Source organism: Accipiter gentilis, chromosome 5, assembly GCF_929443795.1.
Source record: "Accipiter gentilis chromosome 5, bAccGen1.1, whole genome shotgun sequence".
NCBI lineage: Eukaryota > Metazoa > Chordata > Aves > Accipitriformes > Accipitridae > Astur > Astur gentilis.
This window is the reverse complement of record NC_064884.1, coordinates 45,602,954-45,625,278: the sequence shown is the minus strand read 5'-3', so window position 1 is coordinate 45,625,278 and position 22,325 is coordinate 45,602,954. Positions and strand designations below refer to the sequence as shown.

General features: G+C 48.8%; 3 protein-coding genes across 10 annotated transcripts in view; 2 read left to right on the top strand and 1 right to left on the bottom strand.

The window, feature by feature from the left end:
- CDK12 (cyclin dependent kinase 12) overlaps window positions 1-2,393 on the bottom strand; it is a 28,121-nt gene extending 25,728 nt beyond the window's left edge. For all 5 annotated transcript variants that reach the window (XM_049799947.1, XM_049799948.1, XM_049799949.1 and 2 more), the window contains exon 1: window positions 812-2,393. In XM_049799947.1, the coding sequence (XP_049655904.1) occupies window positions 812-1,863 (1,052 nt within the window). In that variant the 5' untranslated portion in view covers window positions 1,864-2,393. The remainder of the gene's footprint in view (window positions 1-811) is intronic.
- An 871-nt stretch (window positions 2,394-3,264) lies between these two features.
- MED1 (mediator complex subunit 1) lies at window positions 3,265-19,487 on the top strand. Of its 2 annotated transcripts, XM_049800200.1 has the most exons (18): window positions 3,265-3,367; window positions 5,397-5,503; window positions 6,341-6,419; window positions 6,879-6,933; window positions 7,059-7,191; window positions 7,952-7,980; window positions 8,351-8,422; window positions 8,736-8,810; window positions 9,359-9,432; window positions 9,816-9,905; window positions 10,642-10,753; window positions 11,078-11,202; window positions 11,417-11,535; window positions 12,179-12,380; window positions 12,590-12,685; window positions 12,793-12,898; window positions 13,757-13,897; window positions 14,075-19,487. In XM_049800200.1, the coding sequence occupies exons 1-18, from the start codon at window positions 3,340-3,342 to the stop codon at window positions 17,001-17,003; spliced, it is 4,572 nt and encodes a 1,523-aa protein (XP_049656157.1). In that variant the 5' UTR covers window positions 3,265-3,339; the 3' UTR covers window positions 17,004-19,487. The 2 variants fall into 2 exon arrangements, with proteins under 2 accessions (XP_049656157.1, XP_049656156.1); XM_049800199.1 differs by having other exon boundaries at window positions 13,757-19,487.
- Window positions 19,488-20,950: 1,463 nt separating this feature from the next.
- Window positions 20,951-22,325, top strand: part of FBXL20 (F-box and leucine rich repeat protein 20) — a 43,893-nt gene continuing 42,518 nt past the window's right edge. Inside the window, exons 1-2 of one of the 3 annotated variants that reach the window (XM_049799482.1) lie at window positions 21,758-22,101; window positions 22,208-22,254. In XM_049799482.1, the coding sequence (XP_049655439.1) occupies window positions 21,870-22,101; window positions 22,208-22,254 (279 nt within the window). In that variant the 5' untranslated portion in view covers window positions 21,758-21,869. Of the gene's footprint in view, window positions 21,188-21,757; window positions 22,102-22,207; window positions 22,255-22,325 lie in introns of those variants that run through there. The other 2 variants (XM_049799481.1, XM_049799477.1) reach the window with 2 other exon arrangements.

Below are 22,325 nucleotides of genomic sequence, written 5' to 3'. Positions count from 1 at the left end.
AACAAACATCTGAAATAAAACACACAGAACTACCTTCAAATAATAGTTTCCTTCTGTAGCAAGGTTACTGACTAAAGAAAAAAAAAAAAAAGAGAAAATTATAGTTAAGCCAGAATACAGCTGGGTCCTACTTGCCCTTCCAGAACACCCCGATTTCAGAATGGAAGCAAGAAAGGCTAGTACTGAGAAAACAAGGTTTAGGCTAGAAAGATGGAGTTTACATGTGGTCATCTCTAATTCAAGGAAAAAGAAAAGACAAGTCAGTTCAGAAAGAGCAAAATACATTCAAAACAAGCCACCCTCTTGAAAAGCATCATCAAGTTTCCACACGCAGTAAACAGATAAAGGCTTCCAGAAATAGGTGAAAGCATTCTCCCTGGCTGAACTTCTTGCCAGGGAAGTGCATTAGATACCGCATCAGGAGCTGAATGGCTCCGTCTCCCTTCAGAGCACAACCCTCCTCAGGAGCCTCAGCCCTTCTGCGGGGGCCACCTCCAGAGGTGGTGTGTAATTTAATCCCAGGAGCTCATTCAGCCCTAGGCCTCTCTGCTGAGAGCCAACATGGACGCTGCCTACCACCAGTCAGGGAGGTGTTTTCCAAAGTGTGAACACCATTTTAAAGGGAATTGCCACAAACCCAACCAAAGCAATTCCACACAAATCACTCTGCAGCCAAATCAGGCAGCCAGTGACCTGGTCCCCACCGAGATGAGGAAGGGGGTTAACCTCTCTCATGCCCGGAGCCACCCTGACCACCCCCAGCCACATCCCCATTCCCCAGGGCATGGAAGGCAATGCAGAGAGCACGCACCTGGCGATGGGGCTTCGGCTCACAGAGCGCTTCGTGGCAAAAGGGCTGCTCGAACGCCGTCGGCCGTAAGGGCTCGGTGACCTCCCGCTGTATGACCCGCTGCCTCTCTCGTAGCTCGAGGATCGCCTCCTGTTATAGGGGCTTATGGACCTCTGCCGCCGGCTGTAAGGGCTGGGAGAGCGAGTGTTCGACTGGTAGGCCACGGGCTCCTTGTAGGGTGGGCTGATCGACTGCCGGCGCGAGGAGCCACCAGGGCTTTTCCTATAGGGATCATAGTTGCTGGATGTGTGAGAGCGGGGAGGGCTGAGATCGTACTCCTGGATGTAGGAGGCTCCTGAGGGGCTGTCGTCCAACTTAGGGCTGTCGGACCATTTTCTGTGAGGACTTCTGGATTTCCGCTTCGGACTGTCGATTGTTTTGTAACTTTTTGGAGCATCCCTTTTCCGATGGCTTTTACTGCGCTCTTTGTGGCTGGACTTGAGCTCCCGATCCTTCCTAGATTTCTCCTTGTGCGCTTTGGCTGACCGGGATTCCTTGTTGCTGCTCTTTGAGGACAGTGACTTGGGGTGCTCCTCGCTCTCAAGGAGTCTCTTGGAGGATCCCGATACTCTGTCCTTGGTGGACCCGGACCTGCTGGATGCCTCCAGGCTCTTCTCTAACTTTCTCTCTTTTTCTGCCTGTTTGCTCTTCATCAGCTCACGAATGCGCTTGTGCTGGTGGTGCCGGTGCTTCTGTATCCTCTCGCTCCTGTCCGCTTTCCTTTCCTCGTTCTCCCTCCTGTCCAGCTTGAGGGCCACATCATCCGAGAAGGTATCCGAATCCGAACTGATGTCATCGTACTCCACCAGCGGCTTGATCATCGCACCCAAGGGTGCCGCCGTCTCCTGGGCTGCCAGCGGTGACTCCTTGGAGTGCCTGGACTTATGCCTCTTGTGCCTGGAAGCCAGCCGGTGCCTCTCCTTGCTGTTCGAACTCCCGCTGCCAGGCCCGTGCTGCGAGGACCCCCCGCCGCCCCCATCCTTCTTGCCCCCATGTCTCTCCGGATTTGGCATTCCTCCTCCACTGTGCTCGAGAGAGGGGAGGGGGGGGGGAATCCTCCAAAACCCCCAAAACTTCAAACTTCCTCAGCACCCGCTCCTCGCACCATTCACCCTGGCTTCTGCCCTCCCTGCCGCCAACACCCCCCTCCTACATGGGGAGCGGGGCAGGGAACGCGGCCCCGCAGCGCCTCGAAGCCCCGGAGGAGGCGGAAAGTGAGGGGGGGGGGGGGGTGGGGGTGGGCAGGAACCGGGAGGGGAGGGGGAAGGGCACCGGCCTCACCGCCTCATCCGAGGGGCCCAGGCCCGGAGGGCAGCGCCGCCGCGGGGGGCTCCCCGGGATGGCGGGGCCTGGGCCCGCGATCCCTTTCCCACCCCCTCAGCACCGGGCGTCCGGGGTTCCGCGGGCCGCCTCACGGATCCCTCACAGCCGGAAGGCCCAAGGGGCGACACCGCCTCCCGCCGATTCCCCCCCACCTCCCCTCCCCTAACCCGACCCGGCCTAGGCTTAGCCTGGCCTGGCCCAGCGCCGCCGCCGCCCCCCCCCCCCCCCGCTCACTTCCCAAAGCGAAACGGCTCCGCGTCCAAGGGGGGCAACCCGCCAACTCTCGCGAGACTCGCCCGCCTCTCGCGAGAACGCCGCCGCCCTCCGCCCTCACCGGCCGGTGAGTGCGCGCTGGATCCCGCGAGACCTCGCGGAGGAAATAAGGGAAAAGGAAAGGGGGGGGCGGGGGGAAGCCGCGCTCGTCTTCTCGCGAGAGCCGCGCCGCCCGATGACGCGCTCGCCGGCTTCGAGTCAAACTTTATTGGGGCGCCGGGCGGGGACAGCGCCCGCCCTCCCCGCCCCCGCCTCAACAAATCTTTATGGTAGCGCCCGGCGGCGGACAGGCGCGCGCGCTCCGCCCCTCAGCTCCGCGAAGCCTGTCACGGCGTGCCGGGCCCGGCCTTCCCGCCTCGCCTAACGCCTCGCCTCTCTTTCTCCGGGTTTGAGTTTTAAAAGTTGATCCCGCGGGTCGTGTAGTTCGGCCTAGATACCGGGAGGAGCGCGTTCTTATCGAAGCACCGGGGTTAAACCGCGACCGGTAACGGGCGGCTGCTCCCCGCCGGCCGCCGCCACCGCGCTTGAAGGAGGTTGGGCGGGGCGAGGGGGGGGGCGGGGCGTGTGGCGCCAGGCTCCGCCCACTGCTCCCCCTCCCACCTCTCCTCCCCGCCCTCTCGCGAGACGTGGCGGCTCTCGCGAGAAGGCGGGAGCGCCGCGCTCCCCCAGCGCAGCCGCGGCCGGAGGGATGGCGGCGGCGGCCGGCGCCGTCGTGTGAGGCCGGCGGGCAGCGGCCCGGCCGCGGCTCACACACACACACACACACACACACACACACACACACACACACACACACACACACACACACACCCCCACCCTTCACGCTCCCAGCCCGGCCCGACGCGACGGCGGCGCTGCGGTCCGCCGCGGAGCCGCCCGTCCCCACCCGCGGCATGAAGGCGGCGCCGGGCGGTGCCGAGGGTGAGTGCCGCCGGAGGGGCGCGGCTGGCGCGAGGGCTTTCCCGCCGGTTCTGTGAGGAGACCGGGGTGTGTGTGTGTGTGGAGTGTGTGTGTGGGGGGTGTCCCGGTGTCTACCGATGGTCGGTGCGGCTGAGTGTCGGGCTGGGGCTGAGGTATGTCCCCGAAAAAAACGGCAGCGGGGCCGCGGCCCGGCGGGAGGACGAGGATCCTTTCACCGGCACCGTGACTCGCTTCCCCCGCCTACACCCCCGGCCGGGCCTCTGGGTCTTCGTGCTGGCTGCGGGCTGGTTCAATTTTTTTTTTTTTTGGGGGGGGGGGGAGGAAATAAAAAGGCAAATATCCTCGTGAGGCTCTTAACTGTGCTGAAATCTGTCAGAACTGCCCCTGTCCCAGGGCTTAATGGGGTCTTATGGATGTACAGAAATTCCTGGAGGAAGAGCGTAAAGCAGAGGGAGCCCCGCTTATTTGGGAGGTGAACATAAGCCCGTGGGCATAAACTGAAAGGCAGGAGGCTCCACCTGAGCATCAGGAAACACTTTTTCACTCTGAGGGTGCCCAAGCACTCAAACAGTGTGCCCAGAGAGGTGGTGGAGTCAGTATCCTTGGAGATGTTCAAAAGCCATCGGGACGCGGTCCTGGACAACCGGCTCTCCGTGGCCCTGCTTGGGCAGGGGGCTTGGACCAGGTGAACTCCAGAGGTCCCTTCCAGCCTCAACAGTTCTGCGATTCTAACGTAGCCAAGAAGTATAAAGTGTCTGAAAAGGTCTAGCAAATGTTTATTTCTTAATGCTTGGATCGGATGGGGTCAGCATTAGGTCTGTGAACTGTACATGCATCAATAATGAAAACAAAGCCTTGAAATTTTGCAGGTGAGGACTTACAGGGTTGCATGCCATGGCAGTTAAAATGTCGTAGGCGTCTGTTTGCCTTGGACCCACTAGTGCCAGTGGCAGGGTTTATTTTGGCAGTGATGTCCACTGGGATTTTTTGACAAATGCAAGTGTGGAAAAAGCTGTCTCGTAGCAAAAAAAGACAAAATTATAGGTACTCCTGAAAGCTGCGTTCTCTTTGTGCATACATCCGACTAGATAGTAGGGAAAAAATGAACCATTTAATCTTGGAACTTTTTTAGCTGAACTGTCCAACTCCAGTTTTTTGCTTAGTCACTGATCCTGTATCCTTCCTTGTCTCTCATCAGAGAAATATTATTAACAACAATGGAACTTTCTAAAATATACAGATATGAGCTTGTAGAACCATAGGTAGTAGATGAGAGCCTGTGGGATATGAGAGGTGTTTTGTAAAGGCTGAGTAGGTTCCAGGTGGGTAGAGATCCATGACCCCCCTCCCCAAGTCATCCACTGCTTCAGTATCTCAGAGGGTAGGGAGCTGTGCCCTGGCTCTAGAACAGCACCGAAGAGACACCAGCCCTCAGTTTCAAGCTAGCATGAGGTGGGAGTGTGTCTGATCAGAGAACTTGTGACAGCTGGCAGTTGGACTGATTTGGTTGAGGTTTTGGTGGTGGAAGGTTCTGTGTGAAGATCTTTACTGTACAGGGGGTTGGATAGCTGGAAGAGTAAACAGTGAAGGGGAATCCAGGAAATGAAGCTTAGCCTTGCTTCTTTAACACAATGTTTTTTACACTCTCTGTTTCCTGTCCCAGGGAAGCTTTGTCTTTAGACCATGCCCTTGTATCTTCAAACAGTGCCCCAATATATTCCTGTCATGCCAGAACTTAACCTGGTGGGCCACATCACTCAGAGTCTGTGCAGAATAGGAGCTGGGCTTTTCCCAACAGGCCTGTAGGCGTTTTATGGTCCTTTAGGTTTTGATAGTTTGTGATACATCCTTAACGTTTACTTAACTTTAAGTTCTAGGTTGCAGGGATAAATCAGCAGAAAATAAGTTTTTTGAAATCATGGTTAGCTTAAAGCTAAGAAGTATTTTCATCGTAACTGCCAAGCTGTTTTATTTGTAAAGCTTCAAATATTGTCTCGTTCTCTTTTCTGAATATTCCCCTGTCTTACAGAAACAGAGAAGCTGAATAAGATGAGTACCCTCTTAGAAAAACTTCATGCAAAGTACAACCAAAACAGACCTTGGACAGAAACCATGAAGTTAGTCCGTCAAGTCATGGTGAGGATTGTTGAGATCTCAGCAGGAGGGTTTCTGAAGTTTCTTTAGTAATAATTTTGTTGTTGGTTTGTTAGATCTCTTCAAAGTGCTTTACCCTTTGTTCAAGCCTTGACTGCCTTCTGGGCCAGCGTGGGTGAGGCGTGCCAGTTCTCACACCCCGCAGTGTGCAGGGGAGGGAGTGATGTCTGTACCCTTTCTGTCTGGCCTGTCTTTGCCTTCCCTAATTAGAGCCTCCCCTCTGCAGCCTAACTGACATGGGGCAGCTGTCAGCTCAGCACTAGGAAAAGGGTCAAACTTGTGGTTCCAGCCAGTGCTGAGAAGCCCAAACCATTCTGCCACTTGCTGTTTCAGGATGTTGTGTTTTGTAAAGCAATTTGCTCCCTGTTCAGTGATATTCAAAACTCGGTGTTGGCTTAGTCAAACGTGGGTTTGAAATACTGGTCTCTGGGTAGGGGGAAGGAGGAGCAGGAGGCAGGGGAGAGCTACATCAAAGGCTTCTGCATATATTGTGGTGTTAAAAGTTTGCCTGTCTCGTTATTTCTCTGTCATTTCCTATATAACTCTTAGCTTATGCCTATTAAAATTTGCTACAGTCTGTTCTTCCAGATGAGCAAGTTGCTTAAAAGAAAATAAATCAATTCCAGGCCTGCCTTTGCTACCTGCTTCCAAAATGGATACTGTTCTCCTGCAGGAGTCAAAATGAGGATGTAATTTGGGGATGAAGTCTAATCTGCTTTTAATTACCTAAATAAACCTCACTTGACTCTACAAAAGTTGCAATAATTCCCTCTTACTGAGTGATACACAAAAAGGACATTTTTCTTCTTTCTGACTAAGGAAAAGCGAGTTGTGATGAACTCGGGGGGGCACCAACATCTGGTGAGCTGTTTGGAGACTTTGCAGAAGGCATTAAAAGGTTGGTATGTTCTGTGCGTGCACTTTACAGACTGCTTAACAGTGGTATGCTATGGAAATGCTCGAAATCATACAAGCAAGCAAGGTTGTTGCTAGCACTTATCCCTATGTTCCTAGGGCATGTGTGCTAACGTTTACATAAGCACGCTTATCTCGGTGCCAGTCAGTACCAGTCAAGATGGCCTGTGTTAGTTTTATTCTAAATGCCCATGCCTGAATTCCATTTGTGGAAGAAGAACCATTCTGTCTTCGCAGTTCTAAGAACGTTCGGTTTTCTCTATGCAAGTTGTTCATTCTGCCTGTATTTTGAGTACAGATAATGTATATAGTTGCACATGTGAAGGTGTGACGGGCCATGGGAGGGAGTAACTAGTTGAGACTGGGTTTAATGCTGATGTCTTATTCCTGGGGAAATGTGGAATCATTTCACTAAGCCTTGTTTTTTGCTCTCTCCATCTAGTATCTTCTCTGCCTGCCATGACAGATCGCTTAGAGTCTATAGCTAGACAAAATGGGTAGGTCTTCTTTATTTTATGGCAAAGGCTTTTCCCGTTTATCTGTACACATCGTAATCTCACTGCTGGTTTGATTGGTTTTTGTGTGCATCTCATAGCAATTTTTGTTTTGTTTTGTATGTAAGCCTTGGATCTCACCTTAGTGCAAATGGCACTGAATGTTACATCACTTCAGACATGTTCTATGTGGAAGTCCAGTTAGATCCTACAGGGCTGCTGTGTGATGTCAAGGTGGCTCACCATGGAGAAAACCCTGTGGTATGTATTATTGACAAAGATGAGGGTAATGCCTTTGTGTTTTTGGAACTGCCATTTTGGCTCCCGTTTGTCTGAGCAGAGGAAATGGATTATATTGAATGTTCTGCTAGACCTAGCGTTGCACCTTTGCTGCTTGTTCTAGTGGAAAGTAAAAGCCTCCGTGGAGTAATCTGTTCTTGTGGGTTAATCTGATTGATGTAGTGGATGTGTGCAAGGACTGTTTTACTGATGGTCTCTCTTTTTCTCTGAGTGGTTTTATAACTGCCAACATTATTTGAGGAAGCCATCGCTGTGTTTCTGAGAATTTTTATTCTGGAAGAAGGATAGGGAAATTAATCTTATAAAACTTAGATCTCTGAATGGACAATACTAAAACATGGAATGCTGAAAAGAAATGTCTTCCTTTCTGCACATGTATGAGAGTTTGCACTTGCTAATTACGTTGGCCTAGCCACTCTTCTGAAAACAGACCATTTTTAATATCTCTATATAAGATCATAGGTTTTCAACGTAAGGCTTCACAATTTTAAAAGTTTTATTTCAAATCAGTTTTTTAAGAGATTGCTTGAATTTTTCCCAGAGGGGGTTGACAAACAGAACTAGAACCAGAGCGATATGTAGTTGTGAGCATTGTGTTGCTTCTCATGAAAAGCTGATGCTACAAATGTTACTGTCCTAATATTTTACAGTTGCTGTGCTGCACAAAGACTGAAATTGCTGCATTCGACATTGATATCGTTGTATGTTCTTTCCTTTTCAGAGTTGTCCAGAATTGGTGCAACATCTGAGGTGAGCAACAAGACTTGGTTGTAGCACTTTCTGACAGACTTCTCTTTGCAGTATTGATCTGATGCTATTTTATGTCTGGAAACGCAAAATGTTTCATAACTGTTCCTTCCCCACAAAGTCTTTCCACTTCTCCAGGGGATTTTCTGGCTTTGGTTCAGATACTTCAGATTCTGACTGCTGTGCATGGTATCTTGGAAGCCACAGCACAACATTCATCAGAATCATTAAAGCTGGATCATTTAAAGAACACATTTTGTAGTTTTCGCGTAGTAAAAGTCTTTTCTTAAGTGACTTAGTGAACTTAGAACTTTTTAAAACAAAACCTTATCTGCTATGAATTTGAATACATGTTACTTTTTCTTCCTTTCAGAGAGAAAAATTTTGATGAATTTTCTAAGCACCTAAGGGGGCTTGTGAACCTGTATAAGTTGCCAGGAGACAAGTAAGTCTAGAATATGTATTATGTTTATTTACAACCACATATATAAAATTAAGCAAATCTACAAGCTTTTTATTCTGTGCTTAAATTTTCATTGTGTGTAACCCTACTGACTACATCACCATGGCTTGCATGTGCACAGAGTGGGTAGGGAGGATTTAATGTGAAGTGGGAATGCAGAATGAAGAGTTACAATTTCTAAATGCTCAGTCTGATGGCAAGTACTACCGCTTGTCAGCCAGCAGCTCTGTGAGTTGAATGTCATTGCACAGTTCCTTTCAATTTTATATTGTTTTGTGTTTTTTTTTTCCCCTAGCAAACTTAAAACTAAAATGTACTTAGCTCTGCAGTCCTTAGAGTTGGATCTCTCAAAAATGGCAGGGATGTATTGGTAAGGACATCTATATCATTTGTTGGGTTTTGTTGGTTTGTTTTTACTTAATAATGCTGATTCTGATCATGCCAAGTACTGTATATCCCTCAACTGTCACATCAGTGCCTGTATAGCCTGACATTATTGCTAAGAAGTACAATGCTGAGACTACAGAAGGCCTGTGCTAGCAGGGGAATGATGTGCAGAGAGAGAGAAAAACTGCTTAGAGCTTACTGAGAAATTGCTTTTTAACTGCAGAATTGAATTGAAAGAAAGTCTGGAAGGTAGAAAGTTTGTAACTAGATGGATTAGTGGTAATGTCTTTTACAGCAAGAAATTGAGAAGGATTTGGCCATCTTTCACAGCTGTAGATTCAGTGGATAAACCTGTGCTGTAGAGACTAAAGTAGCTTTTGTTTTGCCTATAACTCTGAAGTTTAAGATCACTGCCTCTGTGTGACTGAGAATTGTATATATTGAGCTAAAATCTTAGACTGCCATCAGCACGTGACTTTTGGCTTCAGGTATGACTGGCTTCTTACAGATCTGTGATTGCCTTTCTTGCAGGCAAGCCACCAATGCAAATCCCCTCGACAAGATTCTTCATGGCAGTGTTGGCTATCTCACTCCCAGGAGTGGAGGTATCTTTGATTAACAGTTTAAAAAAAAAAGAATAAAAATTACTTTGTTCAGGATCCCCTTTATGTTTGTTGTTTGTAATGTAGTTTTCACATTAACTAAGGGCAGTAATGGGAAATGCTAAACAAACTAAAGGAGGGAGAAGGTGGTTGGGTATTTGCAAGTCCCACATGACCCAGAAGGCTAGCTTTTCTTTACAAAGCTGCACACGGTAATTTTATGGCAGATGGCCATGTCTGTGTCTTTGGCACCTTTCAAGGTGCAGTAGCAGCTCTGCACAGCATGTGCTGTGTTACAGTGCAAATATTATGTGGTTACAGGGGTTAATAATGATTGGGTTAACTTGTATTGTCAGGATGCCTGTTCAAAAGCTTCTCTCCCACAGGTCTTCTGATGAATCTCAAGTATTATGTCTCGCCCTATGACTTATTTGAAGATGGCACTGGAGCTCCCGTTATTTTGCATGAGAACAATGGTAGGTCAGCTTTAGCTGGTGTGGACTACTACTGCTTGGAGGAGAGAAGAAAGCAGAATTCCAACAGTCTAGCTCACCTCTGCTGTCACCCTGTAATACAGGAAAATTATAGACTGACTCTCAGAGGGCACAGGTTTAAGAAGCCCATGTGCAAATACTGGCTTAGTTGACCATCTTCTCGAACCTCAAGGCTATTCTGGAGTTTGAGCTGGACTGCTACCAAGGGTGACAGTCTGCAGACAGAGCCTTTTCCCTTAGGGTGAATTTCATCGTTAACATGAGATTCATTTTATTGTGGGAATACTTGTGTCTCTGCTATCTTACTAGAAGATTATTTTTCATGCACGTACATGGAGATATGTCTCTCACAAAAATGACAAAACCAAGCACCAATTAAAATTGGAGCTGGTCTTGGGGAAGAAGAGGGTGAAATTGTCCAAAATCATTATTTGTAAATAGCTTTGTAAAGAGCATACGACAAACTTGCAAATGTATTTGGAATATATTTTAAGAATTATGCAATTGGTCTACCTTGAAAGAGTAAAATAGAGCGTTAGGTCACATAACTAGTTTGGCTGTAGTCCATTTAGTGATAAAAGTGAATGCTGAAAACTGTGCCTTGTGGAGGAATTAAGATATTTTCACCATACTGATATGTAATTTGTAAAGCTTGCACTTTTTTTTTTTTTTTCATCAGCTTATGTTGTTGGGTTTTTTTTCTGGCTTCGTCTTGCAGTTCCTCGGTCTTTGGGTATGAATGTATCAGTAACAGTTGAGGGAACCATGACTATGTACAAACTTCCAATTGCACCACTGATTATGGGCTCTCATCCAGTTGACAGCAAAGGGTAAGCAAAGGACATGTCTGCCAGGCCTTTTCTCAGCAGCCTTGTTGAGGTGCAAATTCAACATTCAGGCCTCTGTTCAAGTCAGAGCGGGGAGATGACTGCATGATGTCATAGCATTATATAAAGCACTTATGTGCTATCTTTAAGCCAAGAAATATGTATTTCAGGCATGTGACATGCTTTTGAGGAGTGTCTTAATTTTTAAGAAGGTATAACAATCTGTTTGTATTTGATTGAACAGTAAATTGTATGTCTGGTGCTCATAGCAGACATCAGAGTCATGCCCTGCATCTCATAAGATCTTGTATTAACCCAATATTTCAGAACTCCGTCTTTCTCGTCGATCACCAGTGCCAACAGTGTGGACTTACCAGCTTGTTTCTTCCTGAAATTCCCACGCCCCATTCCAGTGTCTCGAGCTTTCATTCAGAAACTTCAGGGCTGCACAGGTGGGTTGCAGATCTGTCAGACAGATACTTCCTAGGTTTTTATCAATAAACTGCTGCTAATTTTTAAAGTGTGCCAGAAAAGTTGCTCAGGATTTTGTGCTGTTTTCAGTAAAACCTGGATAAGTTTCTTTTATTAGATGGTAATGCCTTCTCTGGCCCGCCATCTCTTTCTGGCTCCCAGGTGCTATCATTCTGTGCCATCTTGCTCCCTCAGGTATTCCACTGTTCGACACACCACCAACATTTGTACCCTTGTATGAGTTGATCACACAGTTTGAATTATCCAAGGAGGCTGATCCTCTACCTTTAAACCACAATATGCGCTTCTATGCAGTAAGTATGTTGTTACAACCAGGACTTTATGCTTGTAGATAAGCAGTTTGGGTTTTTTTTGTCTGTTTCAGGTATCTTTCAAGTGGGTTAAAAGAAATTGGTCTAGCATTTATTTATAGGCAAAAACTATGCTATCCAAGCAGTAGAATTCAGATACCAACATGATCGCAGTAATTAGGAAAATTAGGTAATGAAAAATCCATTGCTGTTGAAGTGCAGCTGCCAGAATGACAGCAGAGGTGTGGGACTGAGCCTTCCCAGGTGCTGTCCCTTCCTCTTGTTCAGACTGTAATGTGTGGCTGAACAAATGTCATCATTTGGGGAGAAATCCTAGTTCTTAATTTGTCAATGATGAATCTCCTGTTAACTGCAGAGGATTTGTCTTTTCCTCAGAAGGGATGCTATACCGTAGGAAACTGTTTTAGTGGGGACAGTGAATACTGTTTGGCAGTACTACTTCTGAGGAGCTGAAATCATGTTTTGCTTGTTCAGATGGGAAGGAAAGTGTCTTCATTGTTTGTCATTTTCAGCCAGAAAGGTGGCTTGGCGTCACTTGGATCCGGGGCCTGCTCTTTCCTTCCTAGATGTCTGTTATTGCCTTGTACCCAGCAGTAATTGGAGTAAAGCAGAAATTGTTTGTCAGGCTCTTCCAGGACAGCAGCACTGTTACTTTCTGAACAAAGATGCTCCTCTCCCAGATGGAAGAAGCCTTCAAGGAACTCTGATTAGTAAAATCGCCTTCCAGCACCCAGGACGGGTTCCTCTCATCCTCAATTTGATCAGACATCAAGTGGCGTACAACACGCTGATTGGCAGCTGTGTCAAGCGAACTGTTTTAAAAGAAGGTGGGTACCACATGGAGTGGTAAATAATGTGTGGACAGTAAGAAACCCTGGGTGATTTTCCCAGGTGTAGGAATAAGAAATGAGACCCATGCTGCTTTCCTTTCTTTATTTTTTTTTTTTTTTCTTTTTCCTTCTATATGGGGGTATTGAGCTGGTGCCGCTGGTTCGTCTCCTGTGTTCCCTAATTTAACATTTCCCATGTCTTTCAGATTCTCCTGGGATCCTGCAGTTTGAAGTTTGTCCTCTCTCTGACTCCTGTTTTAGTGTATCCTTTCAGCATCCTGTGAATGACTCCCTGGTGTGTGGTAAGTGGACTCAATAAAAGCATGAGTGTGTTTTTGGAAACGGTGGCAGGGTTTTCTTCCACTGTAACCAGGATTTTGATCTCTTCCAAATGCCTTCTCTCTTTTAGTGGTAATGGATGTGCAAGACTCTACTCATGTGAACTGTAAGCTGTACAAAGGGCTGTCCGATGCTCTTATCTGTACAGATGATTTCATTGCCAAAGTTGTTCAAAGGTAAGCTGGATTTTTTTGTGCCACCATGGACTCCAAATCATATAGATGAACTCTATGTCTTTCTTATATTTATCGTAGCAGTTTTGGAGCCGTTCTGTCTGTGGGTGAGTTTTGGTAGTGGTTATTTGCAAGAGAGGAAAGCTTGGAGCCCTATTGAAAATTTCATTCCAGACGTTGAACCATAGCTACTTATTTTTGAGTGCGTGTCTGAGGTGCCTACTATTTATGCCTACTGTAGTTGGTTGCTTTCTAAGTCTTGTAAAATGTGGAAGAGCTCCCCTGCAGTTTGTCATTTACACAGGCCTTTTATCAAGGTTCCTCCACCCCAGGCACCATTCAGAACACAGTAGAATGTTAACAGGGTACAGCATAGACCTTTTGAGTGAGAATAGCCATTTTTTGTGTCAGAACATCAAAGGCTTGTAGTCCTTGAATAGCACGTGGCATTATTGTTGATTTTTACAGGGTTGCAGGAAATTGGGTTTGCCAAGCTTAGACAAAGGTGTTTTCTGGCAGAATCAGAGTAACAACCCAGATGGCATCCTGTGCTTTACCTACAAGATGATGATCTGTCAGCTATTAGTTTAATATTAGAGTTAATTGATTGATTAATTCTCCCTTTGTGATTGCAGGGCAATGCATAAAGGCACAGTTGTCTCGTGGCTAGATAAGCTTGATGGGATAAGTGTAAATACAAGCAGAATAGCAGGGCATTTACAGTGCCTGGACCTGTTGCTCCCTTGTGCCCAAGAGCTTTACTGCTTGCTTTATGTCGGATGAAGTTATTAAAACATCTTCAGTGAACGTTGCTATAGGGCAGCAAAATGCACGCTAAACCCTTTGTCTTGTGTCTTGCAGATGTATGTCCATTCCTGTCACCATGAGAGCAATTCGTAGAAAAGCAGAAACGATTCAAGCAGACACACCAGCCTTGTCCCTCATTGCAGAGACAGTAGAAGATATGGTGAAGAAAAACCTTCCCCCAGCCAGCAGCCCAGGGTATGGCATGACCACAGGCAGCAACCCAATGAGTGGTACCACTACCCCAACAAACACTTTTCCTGGGGGGCCCATCACTACTTTGTTTAACATGAGCATAAGCATGAAAGAGAGGCATGACTCGGTGGGCCATGGGGAGGACTTCAGCAAAGTGTCTCAGAACCCTATTCTCACTAGTTTGTTGCAGATCACAGGGAATGTGGGGTCTACCATTGGCTCAAGTCCAACCCCTCCCCATCACACACCACCACCAGTTTCCTCACCAGCAAGCAACACCAAGAACCACCCCATGCTCATGAACCTTCTTAAAGAGAATCCCCCTCAGGATTTCTCCACTCTGTATGGGAGCAGCCCTCTCGAAAGGCAGAACTCTTCCTCTGGCTCCCCCAGAATGGAAATGGGCCCTGGGGGGAATAAGCAAAAGAAAAAAAAGTCCCGCATGCCGGCCGACAAGCCCAAGCATCAGACTGAGGATGATTTCCAGAGGGAGCTCTTTTCAATGGATGTTGACTCCCAGAATCCCATTTTTGATGTCAACATGACTGCAGATACCCTGGACACCCCTCATATTACTCCAGCACCCAGCCAATGCAGCACTCCTCCTACTACATACCCACAGCCTATACCTCACTCGCAGCCCAGTATTCAGAGAATGGTTCGACTTTCTAGTTCGGACAGCATTGGAGCCGATGTTACTGATATCCTTTCGGATATAGCAGAGGAGGCTTCCAAGCTACCCACCACTAACGAGGACTGTCCACCCATTGGTACTCCAGTAAGAGACTCTTCTAGTTCAGGACATTCACAAAGTGCCCTCTTTGACCCAGATGTTTTTCAGACGAACAATAGTGAGAACCCATACACAGATCCAGCAGACCTGATAGCAGACGCTGCTGTGAGCCCCAACAGCGATTCTTCAAACCATTTTTTTCCAGATGGAGTAGATTTCAATCCTGACTTGCTGAACAGTCAGAGTCAAAGTGGCTTTGGGGAGGAGTACTTTGATGAGAGTAGTCAGAGTGGAGACACTGATGATTTCAAGGGCTATGCGTCCCAGGCTCTAACTACTTTGGGGGTGCAAGTCTTGGGGACTGACGGGGGGGAAAATAAGTTTAAGGGGAGCAATCAGTCCGATACGGTAGATTTTAGTATTATTGCAGCTGCAAGCAAAGCACTGGGGTCCTCTGACATCATGGAGCATCACAGTGGAGGTCAGAGCCCTTTACTGAACACAGGGGATATAGGAAAGGAAAAGTCTCAGAAACGGGTAAAGGAAGGCAATGGTTCTGGAAGTAACATGGCAGGTCCCGGGATAGATGGGAAGCCAGGGAAGCGCAGCCGGACACCATCCAGTGATGGTAAAAGTAAAGAGAAACTTCCAAAGCGGAAGAAGCAGGAGACAGATGGGAAATCTCCATCTCACAGTTCATCAAACAGGCCTTTCACGCCACCAGCAAGCACAGGTGGGTCCAAATCTCCTGGGAGTTCAGGCAGATCTCAGACTCCTCCTGGTGTAGCTACTCCTCCTATTCCAAAAATAACCATTCAGATCCCAAAAGGAACAGTGACTGTGGGCAAACCGTCTTCACATGGCCAGTATACAAGTAGTGGCTCTGTCACCTCCTCCAGCAGCAAAAGCCATCATAGCCATTCTTCCTCCTCCTCTTCTTCCTCCTCTTCAACCTCAGGCAAAATTAAAAGCAGCAAATCAGAAGGGTCTTCTGGCTCAAAGATGAGCAGCAGCCTCTACTCAAGCCAAGGCGGCTCAAGTTCAGGTCAGTCCAAAAGCTCAGCTCAGTCCGTGGGAAAGCCTGGATCCTCCCCCATCACCAAACATGGCCTCAGCAGCGGTTCTGGAAGTACCAAGATGAAACCTCAAGGAAAGCCATCATCACTTATGAACCCTTCCATGAGTAAACCAAACATCTCTCCATCTCATTCTAGACCCTCGGGAGGTTCTGACAAGCTTGCTTCTCCCATGAAACCTGTCCCGGGTACTCCCCCATCATCTAAAGCAAAGTCACCTATCAGTTCAGGTTCCGGAGGCTCCCATATGTCTGGGACCGGATCAAGCTCAAGTATGAAATCGTCTTCAGGAATGGGATCCTCTGGGTCTATGTCACAGAAACCACCTCCTTCATCAAATTCTTCGACAGCGTCTTCATCTTCCTTTTCATCTAGCGGGTCTTCCATGTCTTCATCTCAAAACCAGCATGGAAGTTCCAAAGGCAAGTCTCCAAGCAGAAACAAGAAGCCATCTCTGACTGCAGTCATAGACAAACTTAAACATGGGGTTGTCACTAGCGGGCCTGGTGGAGATGACCCAATGGATGGACAAATGGGGCCAAGTTCCAATTCCTCAAGCCATACTATGTCCTCCAAACACAATATGTCCGGAGGTGAGTTCCAGGGCAAACGTGAGAAGAGTGACAAAGAGAAATCTAAAGTCTCTGTTTCTGGAGGATCTGTTGACTCTTCCAAGAAGACTTCAGATTCCAAAAATGTTGGAAGCACTGGAGTGGCCAAAATTATCATCAGCAAACACGATGGTGGTTCCCCTAGCATTAAAGCCAAAGTAACTTTGCAGAAACCTGGGGAAGGAGGTGGGGATAGCCTAAGGCCTCAGATGGCTTCTTCCAAGAGCTATGGATCCCCTCTAATCAGTGGATCTACTCCAAAACATGAACGCTGCTCTCCCAGCCACAGTAAGTCACCAGCATACACTCCCCAAAACATAGACAGTGAGAGTGAGTCAGGCTCTTCCATAGCAGAGAAATCCTACCAGAACAGCCCCAGCTCTGATGATGGCATTAGGCCTTTGCCTGAATATAGCTCAGAAAAACACAAGAAGCACAAAAAAGAGAAGAAAAAAGTGAAAGACAAAGACCGGGACAGAGATCGGGATCGGGATAAAGACAGAGACAAGAAGAAATCTCACAGCATGAAGCCAGAGAGCTGGTCAAAGTCCCCAATTTCAGCAGACCAGTCTCTCTCCATGACAAGCAGTGCTATCCTTTCGGCTGAGCGCCCATCCCGGGCTAGCCCTGAGTTTTTGATCGGGGAAGAAGATGACGATCTTATGGATGTTGCTCTAATTGGCAATTAATTTTCTTAGTGTCTTTAAAAGATGAACTGTATGCAGAACCTGCGGGTTCTAGAGACGGAAAGAAAGGAACCATTCATTGCAAACCTGCCACGCTGATCTTTATGGGGTGTGTTTGAAGAGAAACAAAAAGTATTTCCAAGGATCTCCAAAGTCTGAACAGAAAGTGTGAGTGCCAGCAGCTCGTTTGGCAAGCCAGGTTCCTGACTGTGGCCTTCCTCCTGCAGACACTTACACTCATTCTTAATTTATAAGTATTACTAGCCCCATTAGAGTTAATGGGTATAAAGCTAAGTATGCGTGTAAGTGTGGGAGCAGACCCCAAACTGGTGCAAACAGAAACATAGGCTATTCTGGGAGAGTCTGAGTTCCTCTGCCCCTCTTCCCATTCAGAATAAGTTGCTTTTGTATTTAGGAAGTTTTAAACTAATTATTTTAGGGCATGTTTTAGGGTTGGGTTTTATTCTTTTTAAAAGGGCGGTTGGAAGAAAAAAAGAGAATTTTTAAAATTTATTTTATTTTTGTGGCATTTCTTCATTCAATGCCTGATTTGGTGTGGTGCTGAGAAGCTTTGTCTTCCTCTGATACGAGCTGCTCTGCAGAATCGGGCACTGTGTTCTGATGGATGTCAGCATTTTATTCCAGGTCACAGGGATGAAGGATTGCTGTCCTGTTTGACTTCCCTTTCATTTAGGTATTTATTTATGTCCGTATCTGAATGCCTTGTGCTGCTTGTTTTCAGGCAACCTCTGTTTTAATTGTATGATGCAGAGCCCGAAGGGACTTGGGAATTTGGGTCAAGCCCATGGATTGGGGCAGCTCTGCACACGTGCAGCCACTGTAGCTTTGGTGAAGTTGGTGAAATTCTGGCATGCGTTGGAGCAAATCTAAACTGAAAAGGGACTCCACTGTCTTCATCTGAGCATTGCTTCCTTGTAAGCCTAGCGAACAGAGCTTCCCCAGAATCCCCTGATGCTGCATTTGTAAAGCGATGGACTGGAAGCTGCACGCGTCTCAGTCCTGCGGATGCTTTAGAGCCATGCTTAATTTATCCACTACGAATACTTCCATTGATGTCGCTAGAACAGCTAGTGTGTGCATTCAAGGTTGAAAAATGGGCCTTGTTTTTGCAATCTGTTTCTGAGCCCTTCAGGGTTTCATTTTGGGTTTTGCTTTTTTTTCTTTTAACTTACAGGGTGCTTCTCAGATAGTAGTTCTGGTAATGCACATGAGCATTGCCTTCTCTCTCCGGGAGGTGTTAGCCAGCCGTGTCCTGGTGTTAGCACTGACACTGCTGGAAAAACAGCTCCTAACTGGTTCATCTGAGATAAGAGTTGCAGCAGAAGCAGTGATTTCCTTAAAAGATGGGTTTCCCTTTTTGGGTGGAATTAAGAGCGTGACTCAGGCATCCTCTATGGTCTTATCTTGTGATCCCTGAAAGGAAAAGAGACTCAGGAGAGCGTTTTATTTTTAAAAGCAGTTAAATCTGATTCACTGAAGAGGAATGTGGGAAATTAAGAGTTCTGCAAACACATCTCCTTTTGAATCATGTACTGAGCAGAATCCTCCTCCCGCTGGGTTTTGCTGTTGACTCCTGGAGGCCAGGATTTCCCCCCGTGGGAACGAGATGATACTTCGCGTTTGGGGATGCAGTCAGAAATGATGTCAAAGATTGAAGTTTCTGTTAAACGAGAGGTTTCCAGTCCTGCTTACGGTCTGACCCCAGTGACACCCCAGGCAAGCTGTTTCTTTTCTGGCTCCTTCAAAGCCGTAGTGAGGGCAGTGTCTTTTCAGTAGGGCGGTGACGATTCGGTTAATTGATTTAGGGATTTTTCACCTCTTCTTCAGCTTAATTCCAGGGCTCCTGCAGAGCATGGGAGCCGTGAATTTCTCCAAAGCCCACCCCCACCCCCACCAGGCTCTGGAGAACTCTCCCTTGTATTTTCCACCCTTCATCCTTTGCTCCTTGTGGTCTGCACACCGTAGCTTCCCCTTCACCAGCGCTCCCATCTTCATGTGCTGAAATCATAGGAAAATAGTAAATAAAGTCTAAACCTGGAGCAAATGACGTTATCTTACGCAGCATCAGAATCGTATGACTGCGGGGTGTCTATGAAGAGGATGTAAGAAACACAACACCAGATGAATTTATCTTGAGACCCTGCTACGGCGGCTGCATCTGGGAAATGATGCCTGCTCAGACTCCGGCAGGTTGTCGCCGGTGTTTGTTCTGCTTCTCCCGGGTTTTGGGTTTTTTTAAGTTGTTTTTGTTAAATAAAAAGCCCTTTGATCTGTTCGGGGTCGCATGAAGGTGTAAACAGCCTTCGGAAAGAAGCGCTCTTCAAATGGAATCAGGGCTGGGGATTTCACGGGACAGTTTGCTGGACTTGTTATTAGTCGGAGTCACGTTTTACCGGTGCAAGTCGGAAGGAAATACTGTTCAGCTTTGTAATTAACACAAAAATGTGTTTTAAAGGAAAGAGCTGCACACGTCAAATGGAATCAGGGCTGGGGATTTCACGGGACAGTTTGCTGGACTTGTTATTAGTCGGAGTCACGTTTTACCGGTGCAAGTCGGAAGGAAATACTGTTCAGCTTTGTAATTAACACAAAAATGTGTTTTAAAGGAAAGAGCTGCACACGTTTCCTCTCCGCTCACCCAAGACCAAAGTTCAATATTCTAAAATTCTCCTGCAGAAGGCGGGCATCACCATTGCCTCCAGAAATTAGAGGGAGCAAAGTCTCCCTGCTGCCGCCGCTGCTGCGAGATGTGTGAGTCCCGGACCACGGGGGCAGCAGCAATTTAAAGCTTTTTTGCCCCATTTTGGTGCCCTGTCCCCTTCCCCTGTGTGTGATATAAATCATGTGAGAGAGAGAGAGACTGGAGCCGGGCACTGGCTGCACAACGCTTCTGTCGCCGTGATGAGGTACACGACTACACAGGCGTTTTGACGTGTAAATGCTCGGTCTCTGACAAATGTTTTATTTTTAAAATATTTTTGCTTATTCTCGACGATTATTTTAACATCTTTCAGTATTGGAAAGATAAAAGGTGTAAACGAAATAAAAGCCAAACCTTTTAATCTCAGGTGGTGAAGTGTACATGGAGATTAAAAGAAAATGGTTCTTTCCTAAATGGTCGTGATGTAAATACCTGTCTGGAAATTTGCTTTTTTTTGTAAATACCCCCGGCTCCTTTTGCATTCTTTTTGAACGTAGAGTGTACTTTCAACTTTTTTGGAAATATTGCAAAGAACATGTTTATTTACATGCAAATAAATCTCTTTGGTACAAAGAGGTCTCGGCTTACTGGAAAAGGGGGGGGCGGGAGGCGGCGGGGATGTCCCGCCACGCTTGATTTTCCCGCGGGAATGACATCACCGTGACGCCACGCCAGCCGGGCCCGTGATTGGCTGAGCCCCGCGGCCTCCCCGCTCCTCCCGGAAGAGCGCGAAGGGGCAGAGGACACCGCCCTCCCCCCCCCCCCGGGACCCCCGGTCCCCGCGGCGGCACCGGGAAGGGGGGGGGGGGCGGCGCGCCCCCCCCCCCCCCCCGGATATCAGTGGGAGGATCCTCACGGCCCCCGGATATCGCGGAGGGAGGTCCTACCGCCCCCGGTGTCGCGGGGAGGGGAGGGGGCGCCCCTCGCAGCCCCCCCCCCCCCCCCCCCCCCGGTAAAACCGTGGAGGGGGGCGACCCTGGCGGCGGCACTGATGGGGGCGGCGGCGGCCTGCGGGGTAGGTGGGGGGGTGGCGGGGGGGGGGGGGGTGCAGCCTCCCCCCTTCCCGTTTTTCCGTCCGTCCCGTTCCCCCCCACCCCCGCCACCGGCCCCGCTTCCCCGCGCGCTGTGTCCTGTCCCCCCCCCCCCGCCGCCGCCGCCGCCGCCGCCGCCGCGCGCCGTAGCTGGCGCTGGCCAATGAGCGTGCGCGTTGCTGGCAGGTGCGGAGTGTTTTTGTTTTGGGTTGAAGTTGAGGCCGGAGGAGACGCGGCGGCGGCGGCGGCGGGCGGAGGCCGCGGAGCCCCGGTACCCCCTGCCCTCCTCCCTCCGCCGGCCTTCCTCCCTCCCTTCCCTCTCCTCTTCCTCCTCCTCCTCTTCCTCCTCCTCCTCCTCTTCCCCGCCGGCCCCGCCCGCCCCCGGCCCCGCCATGCGGAGGGAGATGAACGGGGTCACTAAGAGCCGCTTTGAGGTGAGGCCCCGGCCGGCGAGGCCGCCCGGCCCGGCTGAGGAGGCGGGGGGGACCCCAGGCCGCAGCGTGTGTGTGGGGGCCCCAGGCCGCAGTGTGTGTGTGTGGGGGCGAGGCCCCCCACCCGGGACAACTGGTCATCGCGGCCCTGTGGCAAAGCTGGATGGGGGGGGGGAGGTATTTATGAGTGGGGCTGGGGGGGGCTTTATCACAGGCTGGGGTGGGGGGAGCCCCACGGCTGTGGGCGTGTAGGGAGGGGGGGCTCGGGCCTGCTGCCCCCCCCGGGTGTGTGTGTGGGGGGGTGTGGTTGGTGTGAAACTTCTTGGTCCCCCCTTTTACATCATCGTGTTCCCCTTTATGTCTGACGGCGTTGTCTCGTCAGATGTAAACTCCCGTGGGGGGGCTGCGGTGGCGGGGGGGGGGGATGCGCAGGGCTGCTGCCAACGTGTTGCTGCGGGTGTGAGCGCTGGCAGCGAAGTTGATGATGGAGCAGGGGATGTGGGAAATCGAGCCTGGAAAACAAGACAGCCTGGCCTGGGCCGGGAGGGGCTGGGAAGTGGGGGGGAAGGTGGCCCCGGCGTGTCTTTTTTTGGGCAGTAGCCGGGAAAAATTTGATTACGGGGAGGTGGGGGGATGGAGAGGACGGAAGGAGCAGAGGGTAAACAATAAGATCTATTCAAAGAATATGGCACAAAGCAGCCTATCGAGCCCGGGCTGCTTCCAGCTCTGCATTGTTGTAACAGCTGTCTTCCCCGAGTGGGGGAGGAGGTTGGTATCGGGAGTGAGAGCAGCAGGGTTTACTTTTCATCGCTGTAAGAGCCTGTTGTGGAGGATGAAAATACCTGCCCGTTCCTTCTCTCAACCGCCTGGCTCGTGTTGTGTGCGAGGACAACATGAGAGGAAAAGAGCCCAGAATGGTAAAGATGTGGCTGTGTGTGTGTGTCCCCTCACAGAGAGGGGATGGGAAGGCTGTCAAGGGAAAATAGTGGTTAACGGTAAACTGAAGAGTGTCTGGTTCCACAGAGAACAGTGTGGAATTCCCCAGGAAACTGGCCCTGCAGTTGAGAAAGGTGCAGAAAATAATGGTTTTGTAATATTGCACATGAAATTGTTTTCTTCCTGTATGAAATCTGTATCAGCC